At 36.2% G+C, this 19230-nt stretch overlaps 1 protein-coding gene across 1 annotated transcript; it reads right to left on the bottom strand.

Annotated features, from left to right (window-relative positions):
* Nucleotides 1-4016: 4016 nt before the first annotated feature.
* Nucleotides 4017-16600, bottom strand: LOC101894811 (CD109 antigen). The gene is made up of 7 exons (XM_005182115.4): nucleotides 15747-16600; nucleotides 15432-15693; nucleotides 12168-12432; nucleotides 11998-12106; nucleotides 10864-11941; nucleotides 4725-5240; nucleotides 4017-4664 (listed from the first exon to the last, which is right to left on the bottom strand). Exons 2-7 carry the CDS (start codon nucleotides 15594-15596, stop codon nucleotides 4083-4085), a joined length of 2715 nt encoding a protein of 904 aa, XP_005182172.1. The 5' UTR covers nucleotides 15597-15693; nucleotides 15747-16600; the 3' UTR covers nucleotides 4017-4082.
* Nucleotides 16601-19230: the final 2630 nt, after the last annotated feature.

The raw sequence follows: 19230 nt of genomic DNA, 5'->3' as shown, positions 1-19230 counted from the left end.
CAAAAGTTCTCAATTTTGGTACATCCGATCGAATTCAGTCTAGTAGCAAGTACAAGTACATCAATCTCTACTAAATATGACAATTGGTGTATGGTATCATATTGTCGGCCCCGCCCAACTTTTGACTTTTCCTGACTGGTATTAAAATCAAGTCGAGGCCAGTGCAAAACGCCAAAACGAGAAATGTATCCTTCAGCATATCGATTGTGGCACGTGCAGTGTATGCCATTGCACCGTCCTGTTGGAACCTCATGTTTTCCAATCCGAATTCATCAAGTTGAAGCAAAAAGAAGTCGTTGATCATTGCGTTGTAGCGCACACCATTCACAGTAACCTTTCGGTCCCCGACGTCTTCGAAGAAGAAAGGTCCGATGAATCCTCCAGAGAACGCAGCACACCATAAAGTGAGTGAGTGCCCCAGAAGCTTAAATTTTGCTTATTTACGTACCCGCTAAGATTTAAAAGGGCCTCATCACTCATAATTATTTTTATTGAAAAATCATCCTTTTTTGTTTGTGATTAAAGATCCATCTGGACTATGTACGAAAACATCTTCAAATCGACTTATACCCATTTGCGTGGCATGTCGTCTGCGTTTCACCTGTGGGCCTTGGACAAAGTCACCGACCGATTATTGGTCAAATAAATAGTCTCCAATATTCCACGTTCTGGAGTAGTGTAGCCCAAAATATTCGAGCAGCGTCTGACGGTTTCATTGGCCGTTTGAAGGCCATAATTCGTTCCAAATGTGACCAATTCTAAACTTATTCTAAAATTTGATGCTATTTCCGACAGTTTTGGCTTTCAATAAAATAAAAAAAATAATCTAAAAATTATGGCGTTTGACTTTGTTTAAGTTTTTTTTTTTTTTACCTCAACCTGTATATGTTTCATCCGATTTGGCATTAAGTCCCCTTCCCCCAAAAATTATATTCGAAACCATATATACTTCAGAAATACCTCTGCCAAATCATCGGTTCAGCTTTGGATATAGCTTCCATATATATCTTTATCTGATTTGATATTTATTGTGCGCCAAATGGTTAATATCAGCCCAAATTAAGTGGATTTTTGCATATACGACCGAATACAGAAGTAAATACTTGAAAGTTGCTGAAAATTTGTTAATATGCATCCGAGTTTGTATTTAAGTACTCACACCCGTAAAATGCTCTCCACAGCAAAGATATTTGGTCCCAGCTTTCAGATACAGGTGGAAAAACCAAGCAGTAATTTTTACAGAGATTTGAAAAAAATGGTTAGTTTAATAAACCAGATGTTTTTAAAGAAAAATCTATATTATTTAAACAAATTTCTTTTTTTCAGAGACTAAAAACGAAATTTGATTTGGAATAATTCTTCCTTTAACAATTTCCAATAAAATTAAGTGTAAAGGGAGATTTCGAATTTAAATTGGAAACATGTTCACTTTTAGTACAAAATATTGGGATGTAATTTGCATAAAAACCATTGAACCTAGATCTATGCTTTATTCAAAAAATACTAATGAAATTTTGTGTGGAACATTTCTACTGTTGACACCTACCGCAAAAAACGAAATGTTATAAATATTTCAGCGTTAAAATGAAAAAGTCCGGGGAAAAATTTATCAAAAAAAAAAAAAATTTTTTTTCGGTTTTTTTTTTTTTTTTTTGGAACATTGATGCAGATATTATCTTCTTCTATATATATAAAAATCAATTGTTGTTTGTTGGTAACGGAATCAGTTGAAAACGGCTGGACCGATTTGCATAATTTTTTGTACAAACGTTTGTCATACACCGAGTTAGGTTTTTAAAGAAAAAAATATTGACCACGCCTCCTTTTGCGCCCATTATTTCGATTTATCTAGAATCCTTATATTTCCTAAATAAACAAGATATTGGTTTAAAAATTATTACACGAGATACTGTTGACCTTCCCTCCAACCCTAAGTATTTGTTTGGGGGCTGAGGAACTGACCACGCATACTTTTTAATCTATCTATACATCTATATATATAAATGAAAGTTGTGTTAGTTACTACGCTTATAACTTAAGAACCGCTGAACTGATTTTAATGATTCATACAAATTCGGAATTGTCTCTTATCCGAAAATGATAATATCAAAAACAAAAAAAAAAAAAAAAATCGAGTAAAAATGTGATATGTTAACATTTTCATTTTGACTTTTAAAATGTACAATAGTAATGTTTTATTTCGCATGATTTTTTTCCATTTTGACTTACTTTTTTCTAATGTACATTTGTAGTGTTTTTTTATATTTTATTTTTGAATTCGAATATTAATACCAATTTATTTAATTGACTTGATTTCTTGATAACTGAAATTGATGGCGGGTAACATGGAAGTGTAGTACCGAATTATGTGGTAGCGAAACGAAATAGATGATACCGAAATAATTTAATGCGGTCACACCAAAGTTAAAAGATAATTACTTCTTCAAAATCGTTAAAAAAATCACGAAAAAAGAGATCTCATTGCAACAATTCACAAAACGGGAAAATATCGAAAAAAGTTTCCAATGGAATTGAATTTTAAAATAAAAGTACATTCTATTGACAAACTTTGTAAGGATCTTTAAACAGTTGCTGTAAAAAATCAGCGAACATTTTGAAGATTTTTTCAATTTGTTATTCTTCTTTTGTCAATTTTTTTCAATTCGTAATATCATATTGAATTCAGTGGATTTTTTGTGAACAAAGTAAAGAATAATTTTTCACTATATACAATTTTTCACCAAAAAAATTAAATAAGTGCGAAATACGATGGTAACTGACATCTACTTTTCAACTCCAGGGCCTACATCGTGCTTCAGCTGGAAGATGCGCAGACATTTAAACAAACAAAAATGACCGAAAAAGACTAATGGGGCTTATTTCAAAGCGTGGCCCTACTACTTTCATGTGACAATAATCCGTCCAATGAGAGCTCAAAATGCAAAAATTTTTGGGAGTACAATCAGTAAAATACCAAGTATAAAGGGTGCAAAATAGTAGAGCGAATGGGACTTTTAGTAAGAAAAGGATTTCTATCCTTCTGAACATTTAAGATACCTTAAATCGCTTTTGCAGGTCATGATATCGATCATAAATAACCATCGTATGATTTAAGCCATTTTTGGAGTCTTCGCCACTTTCTTCTATTTTGGCCCTTATTTGGCATCTTTGCTTCTAAGGGGGTAGAGAACCTCTTCGCATAAAATTTTCGGAGTAGGGTCCATATTGGTCTGGACCACTAAAAAATTGTATTTATGCTACCCTGGGGTAGGGAACCATCGTACAGATAATTGCCACATAGAAATTTATTCATGAAAAGTCCCCACACTGGAGTATCCCCAAGTCCACTTTCACATCTAATGTGTTGTCAGAAAAGAAAAATTTGTATTCTATTGAATTTGTAACCCCCAAGAGAATATTGGTTGGGAACGTAGATTTGGGATATACATCTATATGAAATAAATTGTGAAAACATGAACAAATTACAAATATTACAAAATTACAAATTACAAAAGGAATTAACTTTGGCTATTTTTAAATCAATTAGCCCTCAATTATGAGTTGTACAAAGTACAGTAAATTCCAAATTACTGCTCATTTGACTAAAAATTAAAAACTAATCGACCAGTACGTGAACATTTATAAGATTAATATCTTTGAATAATTATGCTTTGACAAATATGCATAATAGACAAAAACTACGGGCCGGCAACGCGGGCCGGGCCAGCTAGTTCTTATATACAATGTAAATATAAATATATTTTCATTGGTAACTTTAGTTAAAATATCCTTCTAAAGTTATTATTTATAGGAGATTTTTGCGCAAACTTTATGTACTTGTATTTAACCCTAAAATCTGTTTCTAACATATATGAACTCCTGATGACGTCATCACGTCATCAAAAGATCTATATTAGAATTTTAATGCCAATAATTTTGTAGAATATTTTGACTTGCTATGATCTCGTTTAAAGTGATTTTTAACCACATTTTTAAAATTAGACCAAAAAGAACCCTTTGTTGACTCGCTTGAGGTTTATTTTTTTTACAATAATTATTGAGAAATTATTAATGCTTTATGTCTACATTTGATATGCTATTGTATCTCGATTTTCCGGTATATAATAATCATACATTATTATCGATGCCGGCTCCAGCTGCAAAACCTCATGCATATTATCCGCCTGAATACTAAGACATTTTTCATCATCATCGGCCTGCAGATGTTTGAAATATGCCAAACATTTGGTATTGGAATCCTTGACTTCAACACGGGCCACAAATTCTTCTTCTTGTAAATCATGCATGGATTCAGGTGACACAACAAATCCGGAGGGCATATTTATTTCCATAATCACCATATTGGTCTGACGATGTTTAAGTTCTTTCGACGGCTTAAATTTGAAACAGACTTCTAACTCCATTACAGCGTTAGAAGTTAGCTTTGCCATGGGTGAAATGGCAAATGATTTCTGTTTTGGTGTTTCTCTTCGATGAATTACGCTGCTGGACTTGGCAAATGTTGTGGCAGTAATTGAGTCATCATCCAATGTAATACTCTCCACATCCGTTTCCAAGGGAACATAATAATGATAGGCCAGCTGGACCAGAGCATTTCCCTCGCCCTCTATTTTTAACTGAAGCAAACGAGTGGTTTTTGGAAGCTGTAAATTCATGGATTGTTACAATTAAAATATGTTTCTTTTAATAGCGGTTATTCTTACCTCAATCTTTTGCCATATTTTACTATTGCTCGGATCGATACCAAGAAAACCGTTGCCAACCTCCAGCCCTTGGGCGTCCAATGCAGCATAATTGAATTTGAGCAGCGTGTCATTATTGCTGGGGTATTTTTGATTGAATCGAATGAGGGCCTGCAAAGCAACCACTGTATCATGGGTTGTTTTGAAACCTCCAGCCTTATTACGCTGTTCCAAAATCCATTTGACAATATTTATATTATCCAATGAATTTGTCCCCAATAGAGCCATTAGAGCATATGCCGTTATTTCTACATCATTTGAATGTTCCGCATTCGAAGACTGCCACCATTTTAAACCTTTTTTGCTGTGCGATTTTTGTTGGAGTTTTGCCAGTACCTGATTGGCTTGCTCACTTTTGGACATTTGTAATGCTACCGAAACCAAAGATAGGGCATAGGTATCATTAATGTTGTTGATATTGTCCACCAAATAATTGACTCCTTTTTGTATGACAGCTTTATAGTTTCGGCTAGATTTCTGTAGGGAGAGAGAAAAATATTAATTTGAAAAGAAGGAGGGTGCCGATATTGTTGGTATACATAGCTGACAAAAGCCTGATGTAAATATCACGGCAAGGGAATTTTGAATCAATCAGATACTCCTTTCAATTTCTATGACATTTTTTTGGAAATTTGGATTCTTCGGGAATTTTTAGTTTGTCTAAGATGTACCAGAATGGGCAGGGGACTTAATAAATAACATAACAATGTGCCAAGTTTGAACTGAATTGAAAACAGTGGCCAAGAGCTGATGATTTACATGATTTGAGTTTTTATACACTGCAACACTATATGTTGGGGGGTACTATAAGTTTGATTGCGCCAAAAATTATGTAACACCTCGAAATATTGATTTCACACTTAGGAAAGTATATATGGATCTTCCTATCTCGCTGAGCTGAGTCGATCTAGCTATGTATGTCCGTCCGTCCGTCTGTCCATGTTAATTTGTAATTACTCTACAGGTCGCAATTACGGCCCGATCTTCACGAATGAAGGTGAGGTTAGGGCCTGAATAGAAGCCTATTGCTTTTGGAGATGATGGCACAATTTTTACGGGTTGAAATGGACCAAAAACTGAAAATTTTCCTGATTTTGCAGTTGTTCTACAGGTTGCAATTAGCATGGGGCTAGAGCTTAGGGCTGGGCCGAAGCCTTCCAATTTTGATGGTCATCGGGTAATATTTGGTGGGTGATATAGTTCATAGCATTTGTGTTGAATAAAAGTCAAATATTCCATTAAACCGCGAATATCACATCTCCAGAATGGCTGGACCGATTTTGAAAATTTTGTCAATTCAGAATGCCTTCTTGGCATAAAAGTATGAAATAACGATATTAATATAGATTTTGCAGTATTTTGTTAAATTTTTAATATATTTTTTATCGCATGCGATTTTTTCAATTTGACTTATAATATTGAAGTGTATTTTTTCACCTTACAACACAGGTTGGGGTTACTATATACTGATTGCAATTAACGTCCGATCCTAACAAAAATTTTCACAAGGGTAGGGTTAGGCTCAGAAGGGCTAGGCTTATTGTTTTCAAAGATGTTCTTAATATATGTAGGAGTTGAAATGGAAAACTAAAAATGTTCCTGATTTTGCAGCCGTCATAAGGGTCACATATAGAAACCAAAGGACACAAAATCTTGTGTTAAGGATTGGGCCACTACTTTTGGGTGAAAAAATTGCAAATGAACCAAAAACAGAAGAAAACCAGTAAGGAAAGCTCAAAAGTCGGGCGGGGCCGACTATATGATACCCTACACCACTATGCATATTTAGTAGAGCTCTCGTAAAAAGGTTTATACAGGGCATTTCAGAGCTCTATGAGATATTTGGTACAAAATCAAATCTATCTAATTCTATCGTGCATTTTACGAACTATAGCTATCTCTGAACCGGGTTTCTCCAAATTTGACGTATTAGCTTCTAGACTGAATTCGGTCTTAAAATTGGTGTACTTGCTTCTAAGCTGGTTTCGGTCGGATTTGCCAAAATTGATGCTATTACGGCCATTTGGTGGTCAATCACCCGAAATCGGATGAAGATATATATGAGAGCTATATCCAAATCTGAACCGATTTCGGTAAAATTTAAAACAGCTATTCCTGTGCTCCATCTAATACCTGGTACCAAATATCACTGTTGTGGAGTGAATATTACGAATGTAAGGGACTAAAACACTAAATCGGATGAAACATATATATGGTTGCTATATCTATATCTGAACCGATTTTCACTAAATTTGATATACTTGCTTCTAGGCTGAATTTGGTCCGATGTACTAAAATTCAGTCCATTTGGACTTATATCGGCCATTTGGTGCACAATTAACCCGAAATCGGATGAAGATATATATGGGAGCTATATCCAAATCTGAACCGATTTCGATAAAATTACAAACAGCTATTTCTGGGCTGTATCTTTTATCTGGTACCAAATATCATTCTTGTGGAGTGCATATTACGAATGTGAGAAGCTTAAACACCAAATCGCATAAAACATATATATGGGAGCTATAGCTGTTTCTGAACCGATTTTCTTCAAATTTGTTGTATTTGCTTTAAGGCTAATCTCGGTCACATGTGCCAAAATTCGGGCCATTTGGGCTGATATTGGCCATTTGGTGGCCAATTAACCCGAAATCGGATGAAGATATATATGGAAGCTATATCCAAATCTGAACCGATTTCGATAAAAATTGAAACAGCTATTTCTGTGCTCCATCTAATACCTGGTACCAAATATCACGGTTGTGGCGTGAATAGTAGGAATGTGAGGGACTTAAAGATCAAATCGGATGAAAGATATATATGGGAGCTATAGCTATATCTGAACCGATTTTCTCCAAATTTGATATACTTGCTTCTAGGCCGAACTCGGTTGGGTGTGCCAAAATTCAGGTAATTTGGACTGATAGTGGACATTTGGTGCACATTTAACCCGAAATCGGATGAAGATATATATGGGAGCTATATCTAAATTTGATCCGATTCTCACCAATTTCAATAGGGTTCGTCCTTGGGCAAAAAAAATATTGTTTGGAAAATGTCATCTCAATCGGATAATAAATGCGACCTGCATTTTGTTCACAAGAATACATGGACAGACGGACGGACGGACAGACGGACTGACATGCATAAATCGACTCAGAAAGTGATTCTATGAAGGTTCTCAAAAGTAACTATGGGTCTATCTCGTTTCCTTCTCCATGTTACAAACAAATGCACAAAGACATAATACCCTTACCACAATGTGGTGTAGGGTATAAAAATTCCTGACCATGCAATTGAGGCCAATCGACATGCCTGAGAAGAAAGTTAGGGACAGCGTAGACGTCTAGCATTTTGGATGACCATAATACTATATTTAGCTGTAAAATGGACCACAACAACTAACAGCATAAATATTGGGCAAATGTACCTGGTCGAAATGCTAAGGGTAATATCAGGGCTGTACTCTATGACAAAATGGATTTGGACATAAGGGGCTTTTAACATATTGTAGTGTTGTAGGGTATCACATGGTCGGCTCGCACGTCTATAGCCTTTGCTTACTTGTTTAATATTACTCTATCTATATATCGATAACTACGGATACTATAGTTTTTTGCTTATTTTTCACACTTATATTCTAAGATATTCTCACGTAATAATAATAGGATATATGCCAATTAGTATGGGAACAATTCATTGTCGGATACGCAGAGAAACTTACACGAAACTTAATTTTGAAGATTACCAATTACTTATTTTATCATGGATATGTCGCAGGAAATTTGTTGTTATTATAAACACCACCTTGAAAAGGGGGGGCACATTAACTTTGTCATTCCGTTTGTAACATCCCTAAACATTCATTGTAGACCCCGATACAGCCCACATTATTTGACGTAGAGCTTCAAAATTTGGCAGAACCAACCATCCTAGGTTGGTATTGAAAATGAGATATATTGGACCACGTTTTTGTATAGGCCCCATATAACTGTATTTCTCGATGTGCGGTATTTTTATTTTAGTCACATTTTGGCACGGATTTTAGGTCACAATGGATTCTAGATCCGGTAGCAAAAAATTTTATGAATACAAGGTGAGATAAAAAACTGCAATATAGTCAAACGCCATTCCTTTTACACTTTTTTTTAAATTTTATTGAATTAAAGCAAAAAATGCGTAAAATTTTAGAATAAGTTTAGATTTGTTCGAATTGGTCACCTTTGGCACGAATTATGGCCTTCAAACGGCCAATGAAACCGTCACACGCTACCCGAATGTTGCTCTGCGGTATTTTGGCCCATTCCCGGCGAAGGACTTGCCTAAGGTGATCGACTCTTTGGCATTGTTTTTTTTTTTTTTTTTTTGCTTTCCAAAATACTCCAGACACAATAGTCCAACGGATTGGTATTCGGAGATGTTGGTGGCCATTGTGGGCTGGAAATGAAGCGGAGAACCCCATTTTGTAACCATTCTTGGGTGGGGCGTGGTGAGAGCCATGGTGCTGAGTCCTGTTGGAAAGTCCAATGTCTGCCGCCAAAATGTTTGCGAGCCCAAGGCTTTAATACACCCTCCATAATATTTTCGCGACAATATTCGGCATTTATTCTGATGCCACGGTCGATTAATACGAGTGGAGAGCGACCATCGGCTGTTATGGCGGCCCACACCATCACCATGGCCGGCGCTTGAGTTCTGGTGGCCAACAGAAGGTGCACATTTTCAGCTGACCTCTTCGGCAAGTAAACACGATCATTTTGTTTGTTTACAAACTACTGGACCACAAATGTTTTCTCATCAGAGAAAACCAAATTCGGCAGTTCACCACTTTCGGCCAAGCGAAGCAAATCTTTAGCTCTTTTGAATCTATTTTCTTTCATTTGCGGTGTAAGTTCTTGCACTTTTTGCAATTTCAATGGCTTTACCCCGAGCTCATTTTTTAATATTTGCCGAATGGAATATTGCGATATGTTCAGCTCACGAGCAATTTTTCGGGCACTGCGACGCGCGTTTCGATCAAGTCGCTTCTCTACTTTTCGAATCATTTCTGCTGATGTTGCTGTTTTCTTCCGTCCACTTCCTTGACGTCGGAATGATGATTTTAGCCACATGTCTCCAAGGATTTGTCCAAAAATTGGAATTTGTAGTTCATAATGGGTTCTAGCTCCGGTGGGGAAACATAGTATATATAGGTTTCACATTTTGGTATAGCCCCCATATCACGTTTCCCACCGATATTCGGTATTTAAAAATCCTAGTCACATTTACCTAAGAACTTTTTTCAAACTTGATATTTTAGAAGATTTGATATATGACAATCCTTGAAGAATTAGATTGTCTATGGAGGTTCCCGTTTTGGTATGACCTCCATACAACGGTCTCACCCAATTTATGTTTTTTGAAAAGTTTATCAGCCTTATCCAAACAGAATTGAAATTGCAGATTTCATACACTATCTGTTCATCCAATACCAAATTGTAACAAATATAGTACTATTTTTCAAGTTTCAAGATTCCTGCCCCATTCCTTCACCCAATACCAAATTTAGTACTTACAATTACAATACAGATTTCCACAACCACCGCCATATATCAATTCCAGATACCAACAGAGACCTCAATATTAAATTTCGGGATTTCCGCTCTATCCTTTCACCGAATACCAAATTTAGTACCACTTTATACTATTCGTTCAAATATAGTACACATTTCCGAAACCGAAACAATTTGTCCAGGCTATACATGACCAAACTTCTGATTTCAAGCACTGTATCTTCACCCAATAACAAATTGTACCAAATACAGTACTATGTAGTACTCTTCGTGCACTTGTAGTAAATATTTCCGAAACATTGACCTCAATACAAAATTTCAAAATCGTAGCTCCACCCGTTCACTGTAAACCAAACTGTTCCAAATTTAGTACCATTAAGTACAATTCGCACACTTAGTTCACAATGAAAAAGCCACCTCCATATCTCACATGTACTTTCCAAACCTGGCTTCTCATATCAAATTTTAAGGTTTAATATCTATCCGTTCACATAATAACAAATGGTACTATTTTAGAACTTTCATAACCGTAAAGTTCGAATACTTACCGAACTCTCCAAGAATGTCATCAAAACAAAAGCCGTAAAGCCGTAACGATCCTGATGGGCTGAATGAAATAAATAGCCGGTATATTGAAATTCACCCGATGGCAATTGTTTGGATTCCAGAAAATGCAAACCACTTTGAATTATCCTATTTTCTACGCCGGCATAACGTTGTGCCTTAATAAAGAAACGAGTAATATATGCCGTCAGCCAAGTGCTTTCCTCTGTTTGGGCGTTCGGCCCAAAGACACTGTATGCACCGTTGTAGTGGCGATAACTTAACTCCTGCTGATAACCAACTTCAAGGTGTCCAGTGGCTCTTTTCACCAGATCGGAGTTTTCTGAAGATTTTCGTGTGGCACGCAGATGATCTAATACCAAAACATTGGGAGCAAAATTAACCATATTTTGTTCAGCGCAGCCGGTGGGTAATTGTACCAAACTGTCAAGATTATCGAGTGTGGTGTGGAGAATATCACTGCTCACAGAAAGTTGTAGAAATTCGGTATCGGCAACATGATTCTCAGGCACATCGATATCAATGGACGATCGAAATAGCTGCTCACTTTTTTTGAGATTTATAAATAAATCCTTGTTGTGGTTTTCCATGGTGCCCGTGGGTTCAACTAAAAGTTGCTGAAGTATGGCATCGTTGTATAAATAATTGGTGGCTTTGATGTTTATTCGAATAACTCCCAGCTTTTTGGGTTTAATGAAGAAGTGCAGAGTGTTGCCACCGTTTGCTGAGGCAATTATGTCTTGAGATTTTGTAGTTGAGGCCATTGGCTGCATTGTCAACTCATCAATAAAGTCATAATCTCCATCAAGACTATTCATTGTTATCCGCGTATCCAGGTCCTTGTTGTGATAATTGAATATGACCAAAGGTATTTTGACAACTTCTCCACTCTTGATGGAATATGGTAAATTTGTGGATATGAAAAATGTCTTGAAAACGGTTAGATTTGTCGGTTCGGACATCATACCAAAACCACTTTCATCGTTTACAGAAAATGCCGTTATCAGCCATGTGGTTATGGTGTCTGGAACATTAAATGTCAATTGAGTCATTTCGCTGACACTATAGAAGAAAAATTAAAAGTTTTTAATTCCTTTATGCAATTTAAATTGACTCACTTATCGAAGTCCATGAATATCCATGTTTCGGGAAATTTTGATCGTATTTTCAATCTCTCAGTGCGGAAAGTGTCATATTCTATTTTAGATCTTGGCCTCTCATATTTTTCTATATTTATTTAGAAAAACATAAAACAATAACCAGAAGAGTTTTGAGTTTCATTACCTACCAATGGATGTTTCATACAAATAATTGGCATTGGTGAGTGTTATGAGTCCAGATATTTGTCCAGGATATATGACATCCACACCGGAAAAAGTCAAATCGTAGACTAATTCTCTAAAAATACGTTCCCGATCGATATTAAAATCTGGATTTTCAAGATATACACTCAGGTCTACTGCCAGTAGACCTACATATGAATTAGGTTTTGCTCTTAGATCAAGCTGTACTTCCTGTCCAGGTTTAGCTATTGATGGGGCTGAAATCGATACCTGGAATAGAAGGGAATAATTGTAATTTTAATTCTTAATGGATTTCAACAATTTAGTGTGGTATAATTTCTTGTCGTCGAGTGATAAACTCCTTCAACAGTTATAGTTTCCATGCTATTATATAAACTTTGAATACCACCATTTGGAAAAAATTCCAAGTTTTCAAAAAAACCCTTTGAAAAATACTGGTAAATTCAAAAACATAAAAAGGTGGCAATTAGACAGTCTTCGTATACGAAATTTGAAACAATTCCAGTGAATAATGTCGCTAAAATCATCAAAATATCGAATAAAGGAAGATACGGTTATATGGGGGCTATACGAAAACGTGGACTGGTATAGGTTGTTTTCTGTCATAGGGTGTAATAACCATTAGCAACTTCAAATGCACAATTTTGAAACAATCCCGGTGAGTAATGGCGCCAAAATAATAAAAATACCGAAATTTACAGTTATATGGAGGGCTATACCCAAACGTGAACCTGCATATGCAATTTTCGGTCATAGGCTGCAGCTTCGTTCGGAAGCTAGAGTGATTTCCCCGAACGGATATAGAATTTTATGTTGATAAGGAATACTTACTAATATTACATTTTACACTAATATTACATATTACACATTTTTACATGTCGGTCTGTCTGTTTTTTGCTTAGAGGTTTGGTACCAAGGTGTATATTGCACGCATGCTGAATGGTACTGAAAATGGGCTACATACAGGGTGACATGAAAAACTGCAACCTACTTCAGACTGCGGTCGTCAGACAGCTGTTAAAATTATTCCAGTGACAGTTGGTTTACAAGCGTACAAAAGCATTTTGGTGAGAATTTTCCAGAAAAAAATTATTCGTGATGAAATTCAAGCGTGATAGTGTGATTTCTTTACATTTGGCTGGAAAACCACAAATGGTTATCGTTAGAGCACTTCAGCATTAAAATGTGAATAAATCTTTTGTGTCTCGTACCATCGCTCGTTACCGTGATAAGCATATAGACGTCTGGAAGCGTAGCCGGACGTCAAGGAAGTGTACGAAAGAAAACAGCAACATCGCCAGAAATGCTTCGAAAAGTAAAGAAGCGATTTGAACGAAACCCGCGTCGCAGCGGCCGAACGAAGTAGCATAACCATGTAAGTTGGTTTTGTCCACTCCATTTGGGCTAATGTTAGCTAAACCTGAAATCAAATAATTATATATATAGAGGCTATATCCAAATCTGAGCCGATCTTCATAAAATTAAAAAAAAAAACTATTTCTTAGCTGCATCTGATATCTGGTACCAAATATTATTCTTGTATCGTGCACAAAATTTGAAGTACTTATTTCTATACTAAATTCGGTCTGAAGTGCCAAAATTCACACGATTTGGACTGATATTAGCCATTTGGTACACAAGAAACCTAAAATCGGATGAAGATATATATATGGGAGCTATATCCAAATCGGGACCGATCTTGATAAAAATGAATCTGAATTGCTTGGCTGTATCTGATATCTGGTGCAAAAAATCAGTATCGTGGAGTGCATATTACTAATGTGAGGGACTATACCTGAATCGATTTTCCCCAAATTTGAAGCACATGCTTGTAGGCTGAATTCGGTCGGATGTAGCAAAATTCACACCATTTGGACTAATATTAGCCATTTGGTACACAAGAAACCTAAAATCGGATAAAGATATATATGGGAGCTATATCTAAATTTGGACCGGGTTCATCCTTGAGCCAAACAAATATTATTTAGAACATTTCATCTCAATCAAATAATAAATGCGACCTGCATTTTGTTTACAAAAATACATGGACAGACGAACAGACAGGCGGACGTACGGACGCACATGCATAAATCGACTCAAAATGTGATTCTATGCTGATCACCAAAAGGAACTATGGGTCTACCTCGTTTTCTTCTCCATGTTACAAACAAATGCCCAAAGACATAATACCCTATGTGGTGTAGGGTATAATAATTCCTTTACCCTAAAGTGGAGGGTATTAAAAGTTCGGCCTGGCCGAACTTAATGTTTTTCACTTGTTTCATCTCAGGTCCAAGATTAGGATTTTCGGTATTTTTAAGTTTTCTGCCCCATTTAGCTGAAACTTGACATTTGTAGTCCTTGGAAGGTCTGCTCTCTCTTTATGTTCCACTAATTTGTGTAGTCCTCATATAACGGTACCTCCCGATTTTCGGTATTATGAAGTTTTTTTTTGACACAATTTCCAAGAAAATTAGATAAAAATTGGCAATTGGGGTTCTTGAAAGGTTTTCTCTTAGCGAAAAATATTCGAATAACGTCCACCAGTTGGTATAGGCCACATCGGTACCTCCCGATTTTCGGAATTTTAAAGGTTCCTGCAATAATTTTGCAACCAAATTAGCTTAAACTTGACAATTGGGGTACTCGGTAGGTGTGGGAGATCCTTGCGAGAAATTTTCGATAAGGGTTCACTACTTGGTATAGGGCCTATATAACAGTACCTCCCAATTTTCGGTATTTTGAAGTTTTCTGCTACAATTTCCAACCAAATTAGCTGAAACTTGACAATTAGGTATCTCTTTGCAAAAAATGTTCGATCAAGGTCCACCAGTTGGTATAGGCCCTATATAACAGAACCTTCCAATTTTCAGTATTTTGAAGTTCTCAGCCACAATTTTCAACCAAATTAGCTGTAACTAGATAATTGGGGTTCTTAAAAGTTATGTTCTCTTCTTAAGAAAGATGTTCCAGTCAGGTCCACTGATTGGTATAGCCCCCTATAACAGTACCTCTCGATTTTCGATATTTTGAATTTTTCTGCCACAATTTCTAATCAAATTATCCGAAACATGACATTTGTGGTTCTTGGAAGCTCTGTTCTCTCTCCTTACGATAAATGTTCGACTAACGTCCACTAATTGGTATAGCCCCCATTTAACGCCCTATTTACTTGTTATTTTCAAAGATTTGTATTGTAAAACTTCGGCCCGGGTCAGCTTCACGCATTTCCTAAGCGTTTTACTCACCGTGTTCTCGAATTCATTGGGGAATTTCAAACTTAATTCACAATAGCGTAAATCTCCATTTATAATGTAGTGGACATAGACGTAGCAACGTGGTATCATATCAACAGCAGGTTTAATTTTTATGATATGCGATTTTGTATTGGCCGGTAGAGGGATATATTTCATGCGAACAATATCGGCATGACTTGTGACGGTGTAAATGAAATAGGGAATGGGCAATTTCGATGTTAACTACAGGTCAATGGTGGTACCAAATTTCAATCTGGAATAGCAAATAAAAAATATAAGAATCCTAAGGAATTTTCTTCGACTTACCTTCCTTCCTTCCATTTTAGAGTACAAGCTGCTTCGGACGATTGATCAAATCGATAATTTTGACCAATGACAATGTTCTGTAAATGGGTTGAACTGCCGGCGTAGTTGAAGACATTGACTTCCTTGTCAACATAGTCAAAGGGGAACGTGCCCACACCATTCGCATCTAAATGTGTTTCATATGTCCTATTGGCATGAATCATTGTCATCGGAGTGATGGTATCAAGCACACAACTGCCATTCCAATGCTGTGCCATGGCCTTTATTTTATACGGCTTGCCATTGTGAAATTCAATCTCATTTTCCGGCACCAAGATATTATATTTCTGCTTTCGAACACTTAATTCTTGCAATGTAGATTGCGTGATGCCCGTATGTCTTTCTTTAATTGTGGCCGAAATGATTATCCACGAAAACATCTGGGCCAGTGGTATATCGTAATATTGAAATGTAAACGATGCGCGATAAGTGTCCAATGTGGCTTCTTGTTTGGACATGGTCATGTTGGTGGCCGGATTTAGGATAGCAACTGTTGCTGTGCCTTCAACATATTTACCAAATGTATATTTACCATATACAGTTAGGCTAAATTCATTGTCATCGAGTATAAAATCAGAGTCGGCATCAATGTAAACCCCAAATTTGGGTAAAATATATTTTTCCACTTTGAAATTGCGACCAGAGGATTTCTCATATTTTCCCAAGACGGAAGCTAAGATTAGCCATTGACCCAAAACCGTTTGTTCCGATAGATTGAATTTATTTGTATAGACTCCAGTGTTTAGTTTGATATCTTTGAATTGTTTAATTCGATTTCCATTGGGGTCCTAAAATGGGAATTATAAAATAAATTAAATGCATAATTGAAAATAAGTAAGATTGTATTAAGGGTTTTGAGTTTTCTATTAAATGTAGATTATATTTATTTTATTTATCAAGTTTTCTGGCCAAACCCCCAATCTTTTGGAGTCGATAGTAAACCCATCGAAAATTAGAAACTAAAGAACTAGATCAAAATATTGATATGTCCCTAAAAAAATAAAAAACAATCATACTTATAATACCCCCAACACATAGTGTTGTAGGGTATAACAAGTAAGTTCGACAGGACCATTTGGAACGAATATGCCAATTAGTAGACCTGCACAGACAATTTTCTGTCATAGGCTGTAGTATCTCTTACGAACTTTAAATACCAAATTTTGGAACAATTCCGGTGAATAGTGTCGCTAAAATCATCAAAGTACCGAATATCGGGAGGTAGCGTTATATGGGGTTACACGAAGGCGTGGACCTGCACGTACAATTTTCTGTTACAGGCTGTAGTATCCATTACGAACTTCAAATACCAAATTTGAAACATTTCCAGTGAATAACGTCGCTTAAATCACCAAAATACCGAAAATAGGGAGGTACACTTATATGGGGGCTTTACCAGGCGGACGGACATCGCTAAATTGACAGAGAATTTTATGCTGATCAAGAATATATATACTTTGTGGAGTCTAAAATGTGTTTTCGAGGTGATACAAACGGAATAAAAAACTTAATATGCCTCCATACTCTGGCGGAGGGTATAAAAAATAAAAGGAGGATTAAGTTCGGTCAGATCAAGAATCCGAAAGTAACTTTATATGGAGTATCTGGTCTTTCAAGAACCCCAAATGTCAATTTTAAGCTAATTTGATTGGAAATTGTGTCTGGAACCTTAAAAATGCCGTTATGTGGGAGCCATACTAATTTGTAGGCTTGTGGCGAATACTTTTTGCAAGGATAGAACAGATCTACCGTGAATGTCAATTGTCAAGTTTTATCTAATTTGGTTGGAAATTGTGGCAGATAAGTTGCTTAGAAATTCAAAATATCGGAAATCGGGAGGCATCGTTATGTGGAGGCTTGCAGATCTGTAGCGAATATTTTTGTAGGGAGAGAACAGACATCCCAAGAACGCCAAATGTCGCATTTCATCTAATTTAGTTGGAAATTGTGGCAGAAATCTTCAAAATACAGAAAATCGGATGGTATCGTAATATGGGGACCATACGAAATAGTCGACACAATTCGACTTTTTTATTTCAGATAGAGAAGAGGACTACCAGGAACCCATAATATAGTGTTTCAATTTATTTGGCTTTAAGTTGTGCCAGAAATCTTAAAAAGCCAAATATCTGGAGGTACTGTTATATCATTCTATACCAAATAATGGACCTGATTCGAGCATTCAAGGGGAGAACTGGCGTTTCAAGAACCCCTAATGGCAAATTTCAGCTAATTTGATTGTAGACTCTGGCAGAAACCCTTAAAATACCGAAAGGCGGAGGTACCCTTATTTCTTGTAAGGAGAGAACAGATCTACGGAGAACGTTAGTTGTTAAAAATACCGAAAATCGAGAGGTACCGTTGTATGGGGGCTATACGAAGACCTGGAGGTTCGTAGGTTATTTTCAGTTACAGAAGGCAGTACCCATTCAAAACTTCAAATACGAAATTTGAAACAGTTCTGGTGAATAATGTCGCTAAAATCATTAAAATACCGTATATGGGGAGTTAACATTATATTGGGGCAATACGAAGACCTCAACCTGCATAGGAAATTTTCTGTCATAGACGGTAGTATCCGTTACGAACTTTAAATTACAAATTTGAAACATTTCCGGTGAAAACTGTGACCGAATCATCAAAATACCCGATATCTAGAGGTACAGTTATATGGAGACTATACCAAAACTAAGACCTTTATTGACAATTTTATGCATGGATATTTCTTATATAATGGGAATACATTCTGCCAATTGACAGCAAATTCGAGATAATATTATGACTAAAACACTCCAAAAACTTTTAATCTGTCGATAAAGTTATATGGGTGCTACACCTACTATATGGGGGGCTACACCCATATTCAATACCAAAAGTCCTGAAGACATACTCGTAAGACTCACCTGAGTAAAATCTTATCAACGTACCTTGTTTTGTTCGGAAATTAGAGAGATTTCCGCAGGCGGACAGACAGATAGACAAACGGATCGTCGCTAAATCAGCATAAAATATTATGCTGATCAGGAATATATATACTTTGTGGGTTCAAAAATGTATACTTAGAGGAGTTACAAACAGAATGGCAAAGTTCACATACCCTCCATAGAATGGAGAAGGGTATAAAATCGCCGATACATGTATTTTCTATTTTTAGCTCTACTTACATAGTCCGCAGGATTTTTACTGCAATTATTTTTATGTTGTAGTCATAAACATAATACAAAAATGTCCAAATGGCATAATCCAGCTAAATGTGATTTTTGAGTTAGTGGTACCCCTTTTTAAACCCTCCACCTTGGAATGGAGGGTATATTAACTTCGTCATTCCGTTTTTAACATCCTTAAATATAACGGTACCTCCTGATATTCGGTATTTTGATGATTTTTGACACATTTTTTCACGAATTTCTCTGAAAATTGGTATTTGTAGGTCATAATGGGTTCT

This window comes from Musca domestica, unplaced genomic scaffold (genome assembly GCF_030504385.1).
Source record: "Musca domestica strain aabys unplaced genomic scaffold, Musca_domestica.polishedcontigs.V.1.1 159, whole genome shotgun sequence".
Taxonomy (NCBI): domain Eukaryota; kingdom Metazoa; phylum Arthropoda; class Insecta; order Diptera; family Muscidae; genus Musca; species Musca domestica.
Note: the sequence above shows the minus strand (reverse complement) of the source record. Positions and strands in the feature narration are given on the sequence as shown.

Bases quoted from the DNA above. Each gene is read 5' to 3' on its own strand.
- LOC101894811 (XM_005182115.4), bottom strand. From the start codon at position 15,596: ATGAAATATATCCCTCTACCGGCCAATACAAAATCGCATATCATAAAA. The intron at 12,433-15,431 runs GTGAGTAAAACG...CTTCTATTCCAG, and splicing joins CCAATGAATTCGAGAACACG to GTATCGATTTCAGCCCCATC. The intron at 5,241-10,863 runs GTAAGTATTCGA...CTCTCCCTACAG, and splicing joins TGACATTCTTGGAGAGTTCG to AAATCTAGCCGAAACTATAA.